The following is a 12,402-nucleotide window of genomic DNA, read 5'->3' on the forward strand; positions in this document are numbered from 1 at the left end:
CGCCCTGCCTGGAGGAAAGAAGAGGGGTGTCCATTGAAGAGACTTGGAAACAAGTCATCCAACAGACTGAAGGACCCCGAGAAAAGCAGTGTGTAGGGTGCCTGGCTACCACTAGCCACTGTTCTGAAAGGGGTCATATTAGAAGGTGCTGGGTACAGTGGGAAGAAAAATGGGACAACATTAACAATTCTAATTACAAAAAGACCAGACTTGCTAGTCAGATTGAGGCTGGTGGAACCCCTGAGACCCTGGCCCTTTGTCACCTTCAGTCCTGGAACCGAACTCCCTCCATGACTCAATTTTCAGCCACACAGTAGGTCTGAAAGGAGAACAATCACACTTGTGGGTACAAACACCTTAGAATAAACAGCCATCTAAGACCCAAAGGGCATCCTGCTAGGAAAGAAGGAGGAAGGGACACAGGAAACAGGGAGGCAGTGGGATAAGTGACCGTACATTGGGTGGTGGTAGCGACGAATGAGATGGAGCCAATTGAGTTCACATTGCTGAATGTAAAACTGGTGAGATGTTCTGTAAATTGTCCCTCAATTCACAACAAAGAGTTTTTCAAAAGAGGAAACCCGCCTCCCAAGAGTAGGGTAGTGAAAGGAGATGGGAGGAGACCTTCAGTATAGACCCCCCCCCCTTTTTTTTATTTTGGAGTAGGTGGACAGGGGACTTAAGGTGAAAGTAGTAGGGTCAAAGTTAGAAGACTCTCAGGGTCTCCGTGTCCTCGTTTGCAGAGGGAGGATGCTAACAGTGCTCTCCCTGGAGGACCGTGGTGGGCCTTTGGAGAAGGGGCTGTAACACCCTCCAATTGTGGCACAGCGGTGATGAGAGCAATGACGAGGACAGTGAGGAGTGGTCTGTGTGACGCCAGGAACCCACCTGTGTACACTGGCCTCAGTTTCCTCATCTGCAAAGGGATCGAGTTTCCCACGGTGATTTGGAATGTTGTTAAAAAAATAAAATCTGAACTCACTGCCATCAGTTGATTTTGATTCATAGTTACCCCATAAGGCAGGGTAGACTTGCCCCCTGTGGATTTCGGAGACTGTAACTCTTTACAGGGGTGGAAAACCTTGCTTCCCCCCCGACGGTTTTGAACTACCGACCTTGTGGTTAGTTGCCCAATGTGTAAGCCCTATGCCACACATACTGAGCATCTTCCCCATTGGCGTCACCCAGGAGTTGAGAGATGAGTGAGACCTGGCTCCTGCCTTCCAGACATTCACAGCCTTGGAGAAGATCAGGCACACAGACAGGTGGCTTTAACGCAAACCCAAAGAGCTGCTGGCTTCACCTGAGTGAGCGTTCAGGGCAAATGGCCCAGAGAGCTCTGTGCTTTAAAATCTATTGTTCTCAGATAAAGGCATTTAGCTGAGCAGAGGTAGGTCTTTATGATCTGGTCTTTGCTCCCTGCTGCTGTTTCATCCTCTTGCCCCACTGTCCTGCGGTCATTCCGTTCCCTCTCGTTGCATATGCAGCTCTGCCAGCCTGACATGCCCTCTGGGCTCTGCCAGGCGCAGCAGACAGAAGAGCTTGGGGCCAGGCCAGACTGCGGGGTGTATGCCCCAGCTCTGCCACTTGCTGAGTGTGGGCTTTCTGGTATGTTCCTGGTGACTCAGTGTCCTCATCTGCAAAATGGGATACATGCTACCTCACAGGCTGGTTGCGAAGATTAAATGAGGCAACGCCAAGGGTTTGCCAGCCTAGCCCACAATAATCACTGAATAAACGCGAGCCATTTCTGCACGGCTGGCCGCCTCCTACTTGTCAGGTCGTCTACCAGTCATCATCTCCTCTGCGAGGACTGTACTGGGCCCTAAGGAGCCTTTAGGTGGCGGTAGTGGTTATGCTTGAATTGCTAACCGCAAGGTGTGCAGTTTGAAATCACCAGCCGCTTCTTGGGAGAAAGGCGAGGCTTTCTAGTTCCATAAAGAGCTGCAGTCCCCCCCACTCCCCACCCACTATCCCCAAAGAGTTGCGATCCCAGAAACCCTCAGGGGCAGTTCTACCCTGTCCTGGAGGCTCACCATGAGTCGGTATGACTCGATGGCAGTGAGTTTGGCTTGGTTGGCAGGCCAGGTAAGGGGGCCCTGCAGACTTAGTGGGGGTCTTCGTTGGGTTGCTACCCACAGAGCCTGCAGTTGGAAACGACCGGCCCCACGCGTGTTTCTATTCCAGGAAAGACTTGCGGTCTCAGAGCTCCACGGGGCAGTTTGACGCTGCCCTACAGAGTCTCAGTTAGTCGGAATCCACTGGATGGCAGTGGGTGAAGGCCAGGTGGAGTGCTCCCACGGCACACCGTGCGTCCTCCTCTACTAGAGGACCAGCCTCCCATGTCTGGGGCTAGACACTGCAGGTTCCACGAAGACAGGACGGGCTGATGGACCGCACTGACTTCTGAGAGCACGTGCAACCGCAGTAAATACCCACAGGGGTCTCCCCGAGTGTGACATAGCTAGGACGGGCCCGTTGTCAGCGGACTGCGAGGCTGGACTAGCTGACCTCTGCAGGCGACAGAGAGAGATCGAGCCCCGTGGGGGGTGTCCGGGGGTCCTTCCCACCCGAGAATGTTCCCGAGAGGGCGGAGCGCGGAAGGGTGAGAGTGTGGTGTGCCACTCTGCCCGGGTCTGCGCCCTGGGGAGAAAATGTAGCCCAACGGGTCCGGTGAGCAAGCTCTGGCCCCGCCCCTCCCCGCCCCCGGCCCCGCCCCTCCGTGCCCGCGCGCAGCTGGAGCGGCCCCTGGCTGCGCGCCGCCCCCAGCGCTGGGCAGGTCCCCCGCGCAGATTCCCCCCCGCGAGGCGCGCCCGCCTGGAGCTCGTAGCCGGCCGCCGCTGCGGGATGCTGCGCTCCACGTCCACCGTCACCCTGCTCTCCGGCGGCGGCGCCAGGGCGCCCGGGTCGCCCAGCAGGAGGGTGAGTAGCCCTGGGCGGGAGCCGCCGCCGCTGCGTCCCCGGGCCGGGCCGGTCTAGAGATGGGTCCGGAGCAAAGCGGCCCTGAGCCAAAGGCTGGGAGCAACCTTCCAGTCCTGCCCCAGCCCTGGCCATGACCCTTCCGCCCGCGCGGCGCCCCAGTGGCTGGAAGCAGAGGGCTTAGGGGACTTTCAGGAATTCCCAGAGATTTCCTCTTCTTCCTGCCTCCTTGTCATGCCAAGTTTGTTAGTTCAAAAAAACCAGGGGGACATTTCCGCAGTACCTGTGATTTGAGACCCCAAAGTAACGACTGTAGTTAGTTACACGGTCTTCCTTGATGGAAAGAGAGGGTCATGTGTGATCACTGGGGTCGGATGATCACGAGCGGTCAGCAGCTGGGCTGTTCAGGAGCCCTGTGGTGTGGGTTTCTGGCAACCACTTGTTTCTCTCTGATTTAAAAGGCTACCCAGGGGCAGCAGGGGCAACCCTGGCGGCCTGGGCACCATCTCTAGGGAGGCTGCACTTTTTCAAGTCCTCTGCCTGCCTGTACACTCCTGGATACTTCTCACCTCCCCAGATGCCCTGAGAAAGAAACACTAGGCACTGCCAGACAGCCCTTTCCCGTTCCTTGGCTCCTCCAGGATCAGAGCCTCAGAGCACTCTGCCAGGGGCTGAGGGGCTAGCTTTCTAGCTTATGCGATCCAGTCAGGACTTCGTATGTGCTGCCTCTTTTACTTTGGCTGAGTCTTTGCTCATATGCTCCCCATGGTTGGTGAAACGTGCTTGAGTCCACGCCTCAGCCTCTTTGGGTTCTCCTGTCTATTTCCTAGTCTTGTAGACATACTTGTTTGTGCTTTGCAGGGTTGTCATGTTATACATGTTGTCTTTCTTAGGTATAGAAGAAGGACGTTGTTTTACCCTTCTGTGTGTATTAACTGGTTCGAGTGTGTGTGTGTGTGTGTGTGTGTGTGTGTGTGTTTATGCCCTGTAAGGTTGATAGAACCTGGGGTGTCTAATCATTAGGTTTGTAAAGATCAACATTAGTTACGAGTGGTTTTCCCACCACAGGGCCCAGGGTGGTACCAAGTTGCAGCAATTGTGTGAAATTGTCTAAGTCCCCATCCAGAGGTGGGGACCAGTCAGGGTGGCCAGAGTGGTATCGTGAGTGGATACAAATGCATTGACTGTTGTTGCAGAAACCCTGGTGGTGCAGTGGGTAACTCACTGAACTGCTAATCCCAAGGTTAGCAGTTCTAACCCACCAGGCGCTCCATTGGAGAACGATGAGGCTGTCTGTTTCCATAAAGAATTAAAGTCTTAAAAATCCAAAGGTCAGCCTTCCCTGCCCTATAAGGGCTTCCAAGCGTCAGAATCGACTCAATGGCAGTGAGCGAATGAGTGATTGTTGTTGGTAGGTGCTATTGAATTGGTTTCAACTCAGAGTGACTATGCATACAACATAAAGAAACAATGCTTGGTCCTATGCCATCTTCACAATCATTACTTTGTTTGAGTCTATGGTTGCAGCCACTTTATCAACCCATCTTGTTGAGGGTTCAGGTAGTTGATTGTGCCAACCTGGCCGATAAACACATGTGGGGTTAATTGAAGGGTGGAGGGATAAATGGCTCAGTGAGCCTCGCCTTTCCAGTTCTCGGGTCTCTTGATCTCTGATGGTCGGACCAGGGTGCAGCTGCCTTAGCCAGTTCCCTGCTCCAGCTGGTAAGGCTGCGCGACATCCCCAAGGAGAAGTCACATGGACCTATCCCGATGCAGCCCTGGGTGCTGGAGCAGCCGTGTGAAGACCCCTGACAGCGCTGAGATGCTTACACATTCACTGACTCGGCTTTCCTCCTACAGTTGGCATCATTGTGTGCGTTTTTGTGAGATGGAGGAGGACTTTATGGTGGCGGACATATGGGTTAATCTTGGACTTGTGGGCTTGGGCAGCACTGGGTTGGGATGTTTTCTTGATGCACACTTTACCTTTATATAAAATTCTGTCTTATACATGAGTTTCTGTGGATTTGTTTCTCTAAAGTACCCAGACTAACACAAGGGTCTACCTCTGTTTTGCTGACCTCTTTACCTACATGATGCTCACTTCTCCAGGGAGTGGTTCCTCCTGGATAGCATGTCCAAAGCACATAAAAGTAAGTCTCTCATTTCTCAGGACGATTCTGGCTGTCTTTCTTCTAAGAGTTGTTTGTTCTGGAATAACATGACACAGACACTATTCCTCACCGACACCATAATTCAAAGGCATCAATTCTTTGGTTTTCCTTATTCATTGTCCAGCTTCCACATGCACATGAGATGATTGAATATATTATTTTCAGTATAATATTGCACAGCTTAGTCCTCGAAGTGATATGCCACTTTTGCAGCCGATTTTCCCCATGCGATAGGCCACTTGATTTCTTGATCACTACTTCCATGGCTATTGATTGAGGTCCCATTGAAAACAAATACTCGATAGCTTCAATCTTTCCTCTGCTCATCATTACGTTGCCTACTGGTCTAGTCGTGGTGGTTTTTTGCTGAGGTGTAATCTATATTGAAGGCTATATGTAGTCTTTGAGGCTACAAACCCTCTTCACGCTCAGAAAGTCAGTGTGACATGTGCTTCCTGCAGGTTGCCAGTGAGTCTTCCTCCAACTCTGACCACATGGTCTTTTTGATACAATCTAGTATCTTGATTCTTTGCTCAGCATGCAGAGTGAGGAAGTAGGGTAAAAGGATATATCACCTTGACGCACAGTGATTAGGATATTAGATAGCATTTCTGGAATTTTTCTCAAATATTTACTTTTGAGCATTTAAAAAAAAGTTATAAAGGGGTTGGCATCAGGGACAGAGGCACTCCCTACCCAGAAGTCTTTGACTTTTGAACAAGATGACAGAAACCCTTTTGAAATGGGCGGCTGTAGATCCTGGAATCAGACCCAGTGGGACTGCCCTGGTCCACCGATGATTGCTCTGGGAAGAAGACATCTATAGGTCTGGGGTCCATCCTGTGTTCATGGTATCCCACACTGTTCACACATCACAAATGTCACAGGTACTGTTTGTGTGTTTGTGGGGGGAATGCGTGGGACCCTGGAATGTGGTATGAATTAATTGACTTACTAGAACATTCATGGCCCAGGTTCATTGGGACCTGTTCTACGTGTGGAGGCAGACATTGTCACCAGCTACTGGCGTGCCAAGTAATGACTGTGGAGTGTTTCCAAAGCTCTCTGGGAGCTAAAGGGAAAAGTGACCACTGAGGCCTCTGAGGAAGGCACCTTCCACTGTGGGCAACTTTCGAGTGTCGTCTTCCGGGTTGAGTAGGTCTTCATGGGATGATTCACATGGTTGGGTTATGGAAAGAGAGAAGTGTTATGTGTTCACACGGAACGTGTGACCTAAACTACATGCCAATGGAATATCAAACCTGCCTTCAGCCCACATACTTATTTTTAGAAAAGCAAGAACAGAGTGTCTTGAGGATCCCATTGCTGACCAATACATAAGCATTAAATGGGCTCTTAAGCTGGGAAGCCCGGTTTAATTCTCTTTTTCCTCTCTGACATTGGACAGGTGGTATTCTTAAACAGGGACTTGTTAGCCAATAAAACTACATTTCTGTTTCATCCAAAGAGCTCATCACATCAGGTGCTGTAGGCCAAGCCAGTCTAGACAGCCAGGCCACCCAGAAACGATGGTGACAGCTGACACTGAGCAGGGAGCTAGTTTTCTGAGTCAGCGACCAAGGGCGGTGGGGCCAGACCAGACTGCCACCACTTATCCTCGTCCAATGGCTGCCACCTACAATTTGTACTTCCTTCTTATCTGAAATCATTGCTCAGGGCAGGGGAAAAAATAAAAAGAGGCGGAGAGAGTAGTATCTGTCAGCTGCTGCCCAGCAAAGCTCTGAGAAGCATTTATGGATGCCAACCAAAAATAGTTTGGTCTATGGCAACAGTAGGAAGAGACATTGGCTGGAGAACACCCGTCTCCAGAATGGTGACCTTGGGGGGTGGGATGGGGAAAACAAACCACCAACCAAGCAAAGTATGTCACCACCATTTTGAAAGGAATTTTGTAAAGGCTTCTTAATCCTGCGGCATGAGCCTTTGCAAGGACGGGTCAGGTGTGCGGCCAGGCGGTCCACTTTGCAGGAGGGCACGTGTTGCTTTATGGACCCACAGACCTTTGGTGAAGCTGTCCAGCGAGGGTGGTGTGAGATGACAGGCTGGTCTTGGGTTTTGTCCAGCGCTGCGCTCTGCTGCCAGTCGGAGCTACTGTGTAGGCTCTCGGTGTCACACATGCCCAAAAAATGGCCCAAAAGATGATAGGATTATCTCCTAGCCTGCCTGTGGCCGTTTGCTTCCTATTTGGCAAAAGATCCTCTGTTCAGAACTGGAAGGGGCCTGGCGAATGCCCTGCTCTCCGGTGTCCCATTTCTGTATGATTGGTGCCACATAAAGAGTTTCCTTCACTGCCCTGTGAAGGGACCAGGCAGCTCCCTTCCCTTCCCAAGGAAGCAGGGACATCTGCACCCTCCAGCTCCGTATTGTTCTGTGGGCTGTAGGGAAGGGACACAGGACACTGATCTGGAGGATGGAAGCTTGACTGTGTCAGTGAGGGAGGGGGCCCACTGCACCTAGAAAACAGGCTAGCCCCTCACCAGCATCCTCCAGAGCCAGCTATGGACAGGCTACATTGGGGGCCCAAGGTGCCCTCAAAACTTAGCTGAAAAAAACTGGTCCCCTTAAAGATGATCATGGTAGGCTCAAAAAATAGGGCCCCAAATTCCATGCTTTTTATTGTTTCTCACTCTTGGTGAGCCAGATAGGAGACCAGCACCCTTGAGTTCTGAAGACGCCCAGGGAAACCTGATTTCGCCAAGACACTTCTGAGGATCCCATGGATCTCCTGCCCAAACCCGAACCCAAAGCCACTGCCATCGAGTCAATTCCAATTCCTAGTGATCCAGCTGGCTAGAGCAGAACTGCCCCAGTGGGTTTTCTGAGAGCGTCAATCTTTACAAAGCCCCCTCTTTCTCCTGGGGAGCGGCTGGGGGTTCCAAACGGCCGACCTTCCGGTTGGCCGCCCAATGCATGGACCACTCACTATGTCCGCCGGGCTCCTTGGATCCTCTGCCTAGGGTGTGGCATTTGATTCTGACCGGCCCTCGTCCCCGGGACCGCGAGGAGGGCTGCAGAAGCCATGTGGTCGCCCTTGTGGCCTGGCATCTGGACCATCACGTTTCAGATGGCTCCACAAGCCCTCTGGAGTCAGCCAGCCTCCAATGTCCTGGTCTAAGTGAGTTGGGGGCGAGTCGGCCAGCATCCCCCTGAGACTCTTGCGGCAACGCTGTGTGCATAGTGCTTCCCACGGTGTTCTCGCCTCGCTCTCCCCAGTGTGACCTGTCAAACACACGGAAAAGTCGTGTCACGGTGTCTGTTTACCTTTTGAGCACTGCTGACGGGCGGTCCTTGCTGAATGTCAATCGCATGGCGAACTTCCATTTCTCCTCTCAGGCAGAGCGATCGTTCTAGAACGCAAAATCCAATCACCTGCGTCTTCTGCTTTAAGAGCCCCCTCAGGCACCCAGACCCTTCCAACCCTTTTTTGGCTTCCACTTTCCACACATGCTCTTCATAGAGTTTCTAAATTACTTGCCATGCCCCAAGCTTTTGTGGGGTGATCTTGGCCTCGGCCTTTCTTTGCGCTTCTCCTCTAGCACCCTGGAATTTCTGCTCCTCGTTGCCTTCCAGCCGTGTGCACCCCCCGATTGCTTGTATCTCTGATCCACTACCTGAGTTGAGGGTTCCGGGGCTCTTCCTCCCTGCCCCAGTATAACAGCGGTTCTCAACCTGTGGGTTGCGACCCCTTTCATGGGGGTCACCCAGTTCATAAAAGTAGCAAAATGACAGTGATGAAGTAGCAACGGAAAAAATTTTCTGGTTGGGGTTCACCACCACCGCTGTATGAAAGGGCTGCGGCATCAGGAAGGTCAAGACCGCTACAGTATAGTAACACCACCTCCACGGTCATGGGCTTGGTTCGCAATCACAGGGTTGGACTCAGCTGTGTGGGGCTTCCCAGACTGTAAATCTTTATAGGTGCAGCGAGCCTCATCTTCCTCCTGGGGTGTAGCTGGTGGGTTTGAATCGCTGACCTTTGCCCACATGCATGCCTGATACAATAGGAGCTGAGGAAGAGTGTTGCCAGGGTCCTAAAGGAAGCACCCTGGAAACTTTTAATTGGCAGGTGGAGAAGCAGGAAGAAGTGTCTTGGGATAAAGCCAGTCCATCAGGCTCAGACCCACCTGGGCAGGAAACAGGTGGCAAATGAGTGGACGTCTTTGAGTCAGGCCTCCCCTTGCCTGCTCATCTCATCTCGTGGCCAGCTGGTGATCCACTCCTCCGGTCCAGGCAGTGGTTCTCAAGCCTAGTGACACAGAGCAATGGGAAGCCGGATGCATGCTGTGGAGGTGGTTGCTATGGAGTTGATTCCAACTCGTGGTGGTGGCTGTGTGAGCAGTGCGGAGAAGGCCTGCGGTGGAGGGTTTTCAAAGCCTATCTCCAGGCCCAGGTGGCTTGGAAGCGCCACCCAGAGGCTCCTGCCCGGGCCTTACCTGGCCAATCCCACGGGAGCTTGCAGGCTAGGGAATCACGTGGGGATCTGTTTTATGGCGGCAGGAAGGACGAGGACCACAGCTTTGCAAGCATTGTTTTGCAATTGCAGTCTTTTGGGAAATGCAGGCTCGCGTTCCTGGTGAGGTGCCGCACCAAGGTCACGTAGACCTTGAGGGATGAAGGGCAAAGTCGGGGTGTGTCTCATACGCCCAGCACGCTGGTAGCTTAGTGTGCCCTCAGTTACCTTGGCCTCCGCTCTGGTTCTTGGGGCTGTTGAGGGCACACTGTGTGCGCGGCACAGGAGTGAGCACGGAGAGGTTTCCAGGCCCCCAGTTTGCCATGTGAACTCTGTCTGGGCCAGCCCTGTCCCAGCAGAGTGGGGCTCCAGGGCACTTCACCAAGTCATGGCCTGTGGGTCACTTCTGGCCCCCTGGAGCTAAGAGCGGCCATTTACAATGGTTTGGGCTGCAAAACCTAAATATTTACTGTCTGGCCCTTTACTGAAAATCTGCGCCCCACCCTGATGTTGATAACCAGGCCAGCTGAGATCAGGGGCCCAATCCAGATGGGCAGGTCCTGCCCCCGAAGCAGCCTGGCCCGCAGGTCCTGGGGAATTTATGTCTGTGCCCAGGGAGAGACCAGGGCGCCTGACCTCCTGGCCACACCCTGTGGGGCCACGCCTTCTGGGGTGAGGTGGAACTGGACAGGGACCCGAAGTCCCAAAGTGGAGGAGGCTGAGGGAAATGCAAATGCATCGGCTTAATTTCCTTAGGTAAATTCCTCTTCATCAGGTTAGCCTCCGGTCGCCTCCCTGGGCCATCTTCTGCACCCATTCTTAAATCTGAGCTGGTGTCTCCCCTTGGACCCAAATGCCTAGTGGTCCACAGAGTGGAGAGTGAGAGACTCAGGCCCTTGTCCACAGAGGTGGCCAGGAGCAAGGCCCAACCGGACCTACCTAGAAAGCTGAGTACCCCGAGCTCCTGACAAGGCCTTGGCTGTGTGTTTTCTTGGGGAGAAGACCTGACTGCTGTCGGTCCCTCCCTTGGCATCCTTCTCTGGCTTGAAGAAAATATAGGACTTTCTGGAGAGTCTCAGGCATATGCTCCTTACTCTATTTTAGTTCACCCTGAGAAAACAAAAATAAAAACCCCAGACATTGGCATTCAGTGAGCCAGCATCTATTAGGTCTAGGTCATGTGCGGATTACAGAAGGCATCAAACTTCCAAACTTGCTTTACTGCTCCCCTGAGAACCAGGCATTAGAGACCCCTAGTGTTGGGCTCACGTCTCGCTCGCTGGACATGCCCGCCTCTGTGCTCTAGGCCAGCCTGGGCACCGTACATGACGGTCGTCTGTGGGGATGTCGGTGATGGGTTCTCTAAACTCCACTGCCCTGAGACGTCCTTCCTGTTTTGGTATGTTGTTGTGTGTTGTTTGCCGGTGGAGTCTGTTCAGAGTCCCGGAGACCCTGCAGGACAGAGGTGAACTGCACCATTGAGCTCCCGCGGCTGCACATCCTGCTCCCGCGGCTGCACATCCTGCTCCCGTGGCTGCACATCCTGCTCCCGCGGCTGCACATCCTGCTCCCATGGCTGCACATCCTTATGGAAGCTGACTCCCGCTTCTTTTCCTACAGATTGAACCTTCTGGTTAGCAGCGCGCGCTTACCCACGGAGCTAAATGCCATCTTAGGAACCTTCTCATGGTCTCCTACCTCCAATTAAGAGGAACATTCTCTTTGTTTATAGTCTCCTGGTAAGAAAGGACATTTCCCAGGCGCTTCATTTTTGTAAAGTAGTGTCTAATTGAATCCTCACGACAGTCCCAAGAGCATCAGTCCACAGTATCTTACAGTATTGTTAACTCAGGGTCCCTGGATGGAGCAAACATTTAACTCGTGCTAGGCTGTTAACTGAAAGGTGGAATGTTTAAGTCTACCCAGGGATCCCAAGGCAGAAAAAGACCTGGTGATGTACTTCTGAAAAGGGGACTTACCATCCTATAGAAGACAATCCCCTTGAGAGCTGCTTGAGTCAGAATTGGCTCAGGAGCAACTGGCCTGATTGTTGCTTGGTTTTGCCGCCCAGGTAGCTGAAGGACTTTACATTACTGGGCACATGAGTGTCAGCCGCATGGGAGCCCAGGAAACTCAGTAGTTCTACTGGACTTTCACCAATAAGCTGCTCTGCTTCTCAGTACCTTGGATGGGCTATGCTAAGTGTTCCTGAATCCGTTGTTTGGGAATGTTTCTAAATTATGAGCTCCTAGGAGCCGGGATGATTTCTTTTTCATTTTGGTAACCTCCTCCTGGTCCCTGAAAGTATTTCGCAATCAGTGGATGTTCAGTAACCGAGTAATGAAAGATGCCGAATCCAGCACCGTGCTTTGGGTTCAGTGGAAGAGACCTTGCTTCCGGGGACGCTGGTCCAATAGCACTGGTTCAGTGTAAGAAGGAGTCTGCGCTTTTCTCTGCTGGGAACTTAAGGGCTGAGCTCGCTGCCGTGGGAGCTTTTGGAGATAAAGCACCCCATCTGTCTTTGAGGTACTGCCTCACCTGGGGCAGCCACCGGGTCTTGTAGCGCTGAGTCCCTGGGAAGCATGGGGACGTGAGCATCATGCACTTGGCAGAGAGGCAATCATCCCTGCTGTGAACTTGAGAGGTGGCGAGTTCTCCACTGGGAGATTCCTGCAGTTGAATGACTGATGAGGACACGGAACCAGGTCAACCTGGTGGATGGCTTCAGGAATTACTTTTTTTCATTAAGGAATTCAGAGCACCCTGTAGACATCTAAGATGTGCCCACTGCTGCTGCTATGCTGTTGTGCACATGTACTGTGTGTCTGTCTGTCTGTC

At 52.5% G+C, this 12,402-nt stretch overlaps 1 protein-coding gene across 1 annotated transcript in view; it reads left to right on the forward strand.

Annotated features, from left to right (window-relative positions):
- The first annotated feature begins 2,784 nt into the window (after positions 1 to 2,784).
- Positions 2,785 to 12,402, forward strand: part of MYZAP (myocardial zonula adherens protein) — a 110,995-nt gene continuing 101,377 nt past the window's right edge. The window contains exon 1 of the mRNA XM_075532340.1: positions 2,785 to 2,922. Coding sequence (XP_075388455.1) covers positions 2,848 to 2,922 — 75 coding nt within the window. The 5' untranslated portion in view covers positions 2,785 to 2,847. The remainder of the gene's footprint in view (positions 2,923 to 12,402) is intronic.

The sequence above is a fragment of the Tenrec ecaudatus genome, chromosome 14 (assembly GCF_050624435.1).
Source record: "Tenrec ecaudatus isolate mTenEca1 chromosome 14, mTenEca1.hap1, whole genome shotgun sequence".
Taxonomy (NCBI): Eukaryota; Metazoa; Chordata; class Mammalia; order Afrosoricida; family Tenrecidae; genus Tenrec; species Tenrec ecaudatus.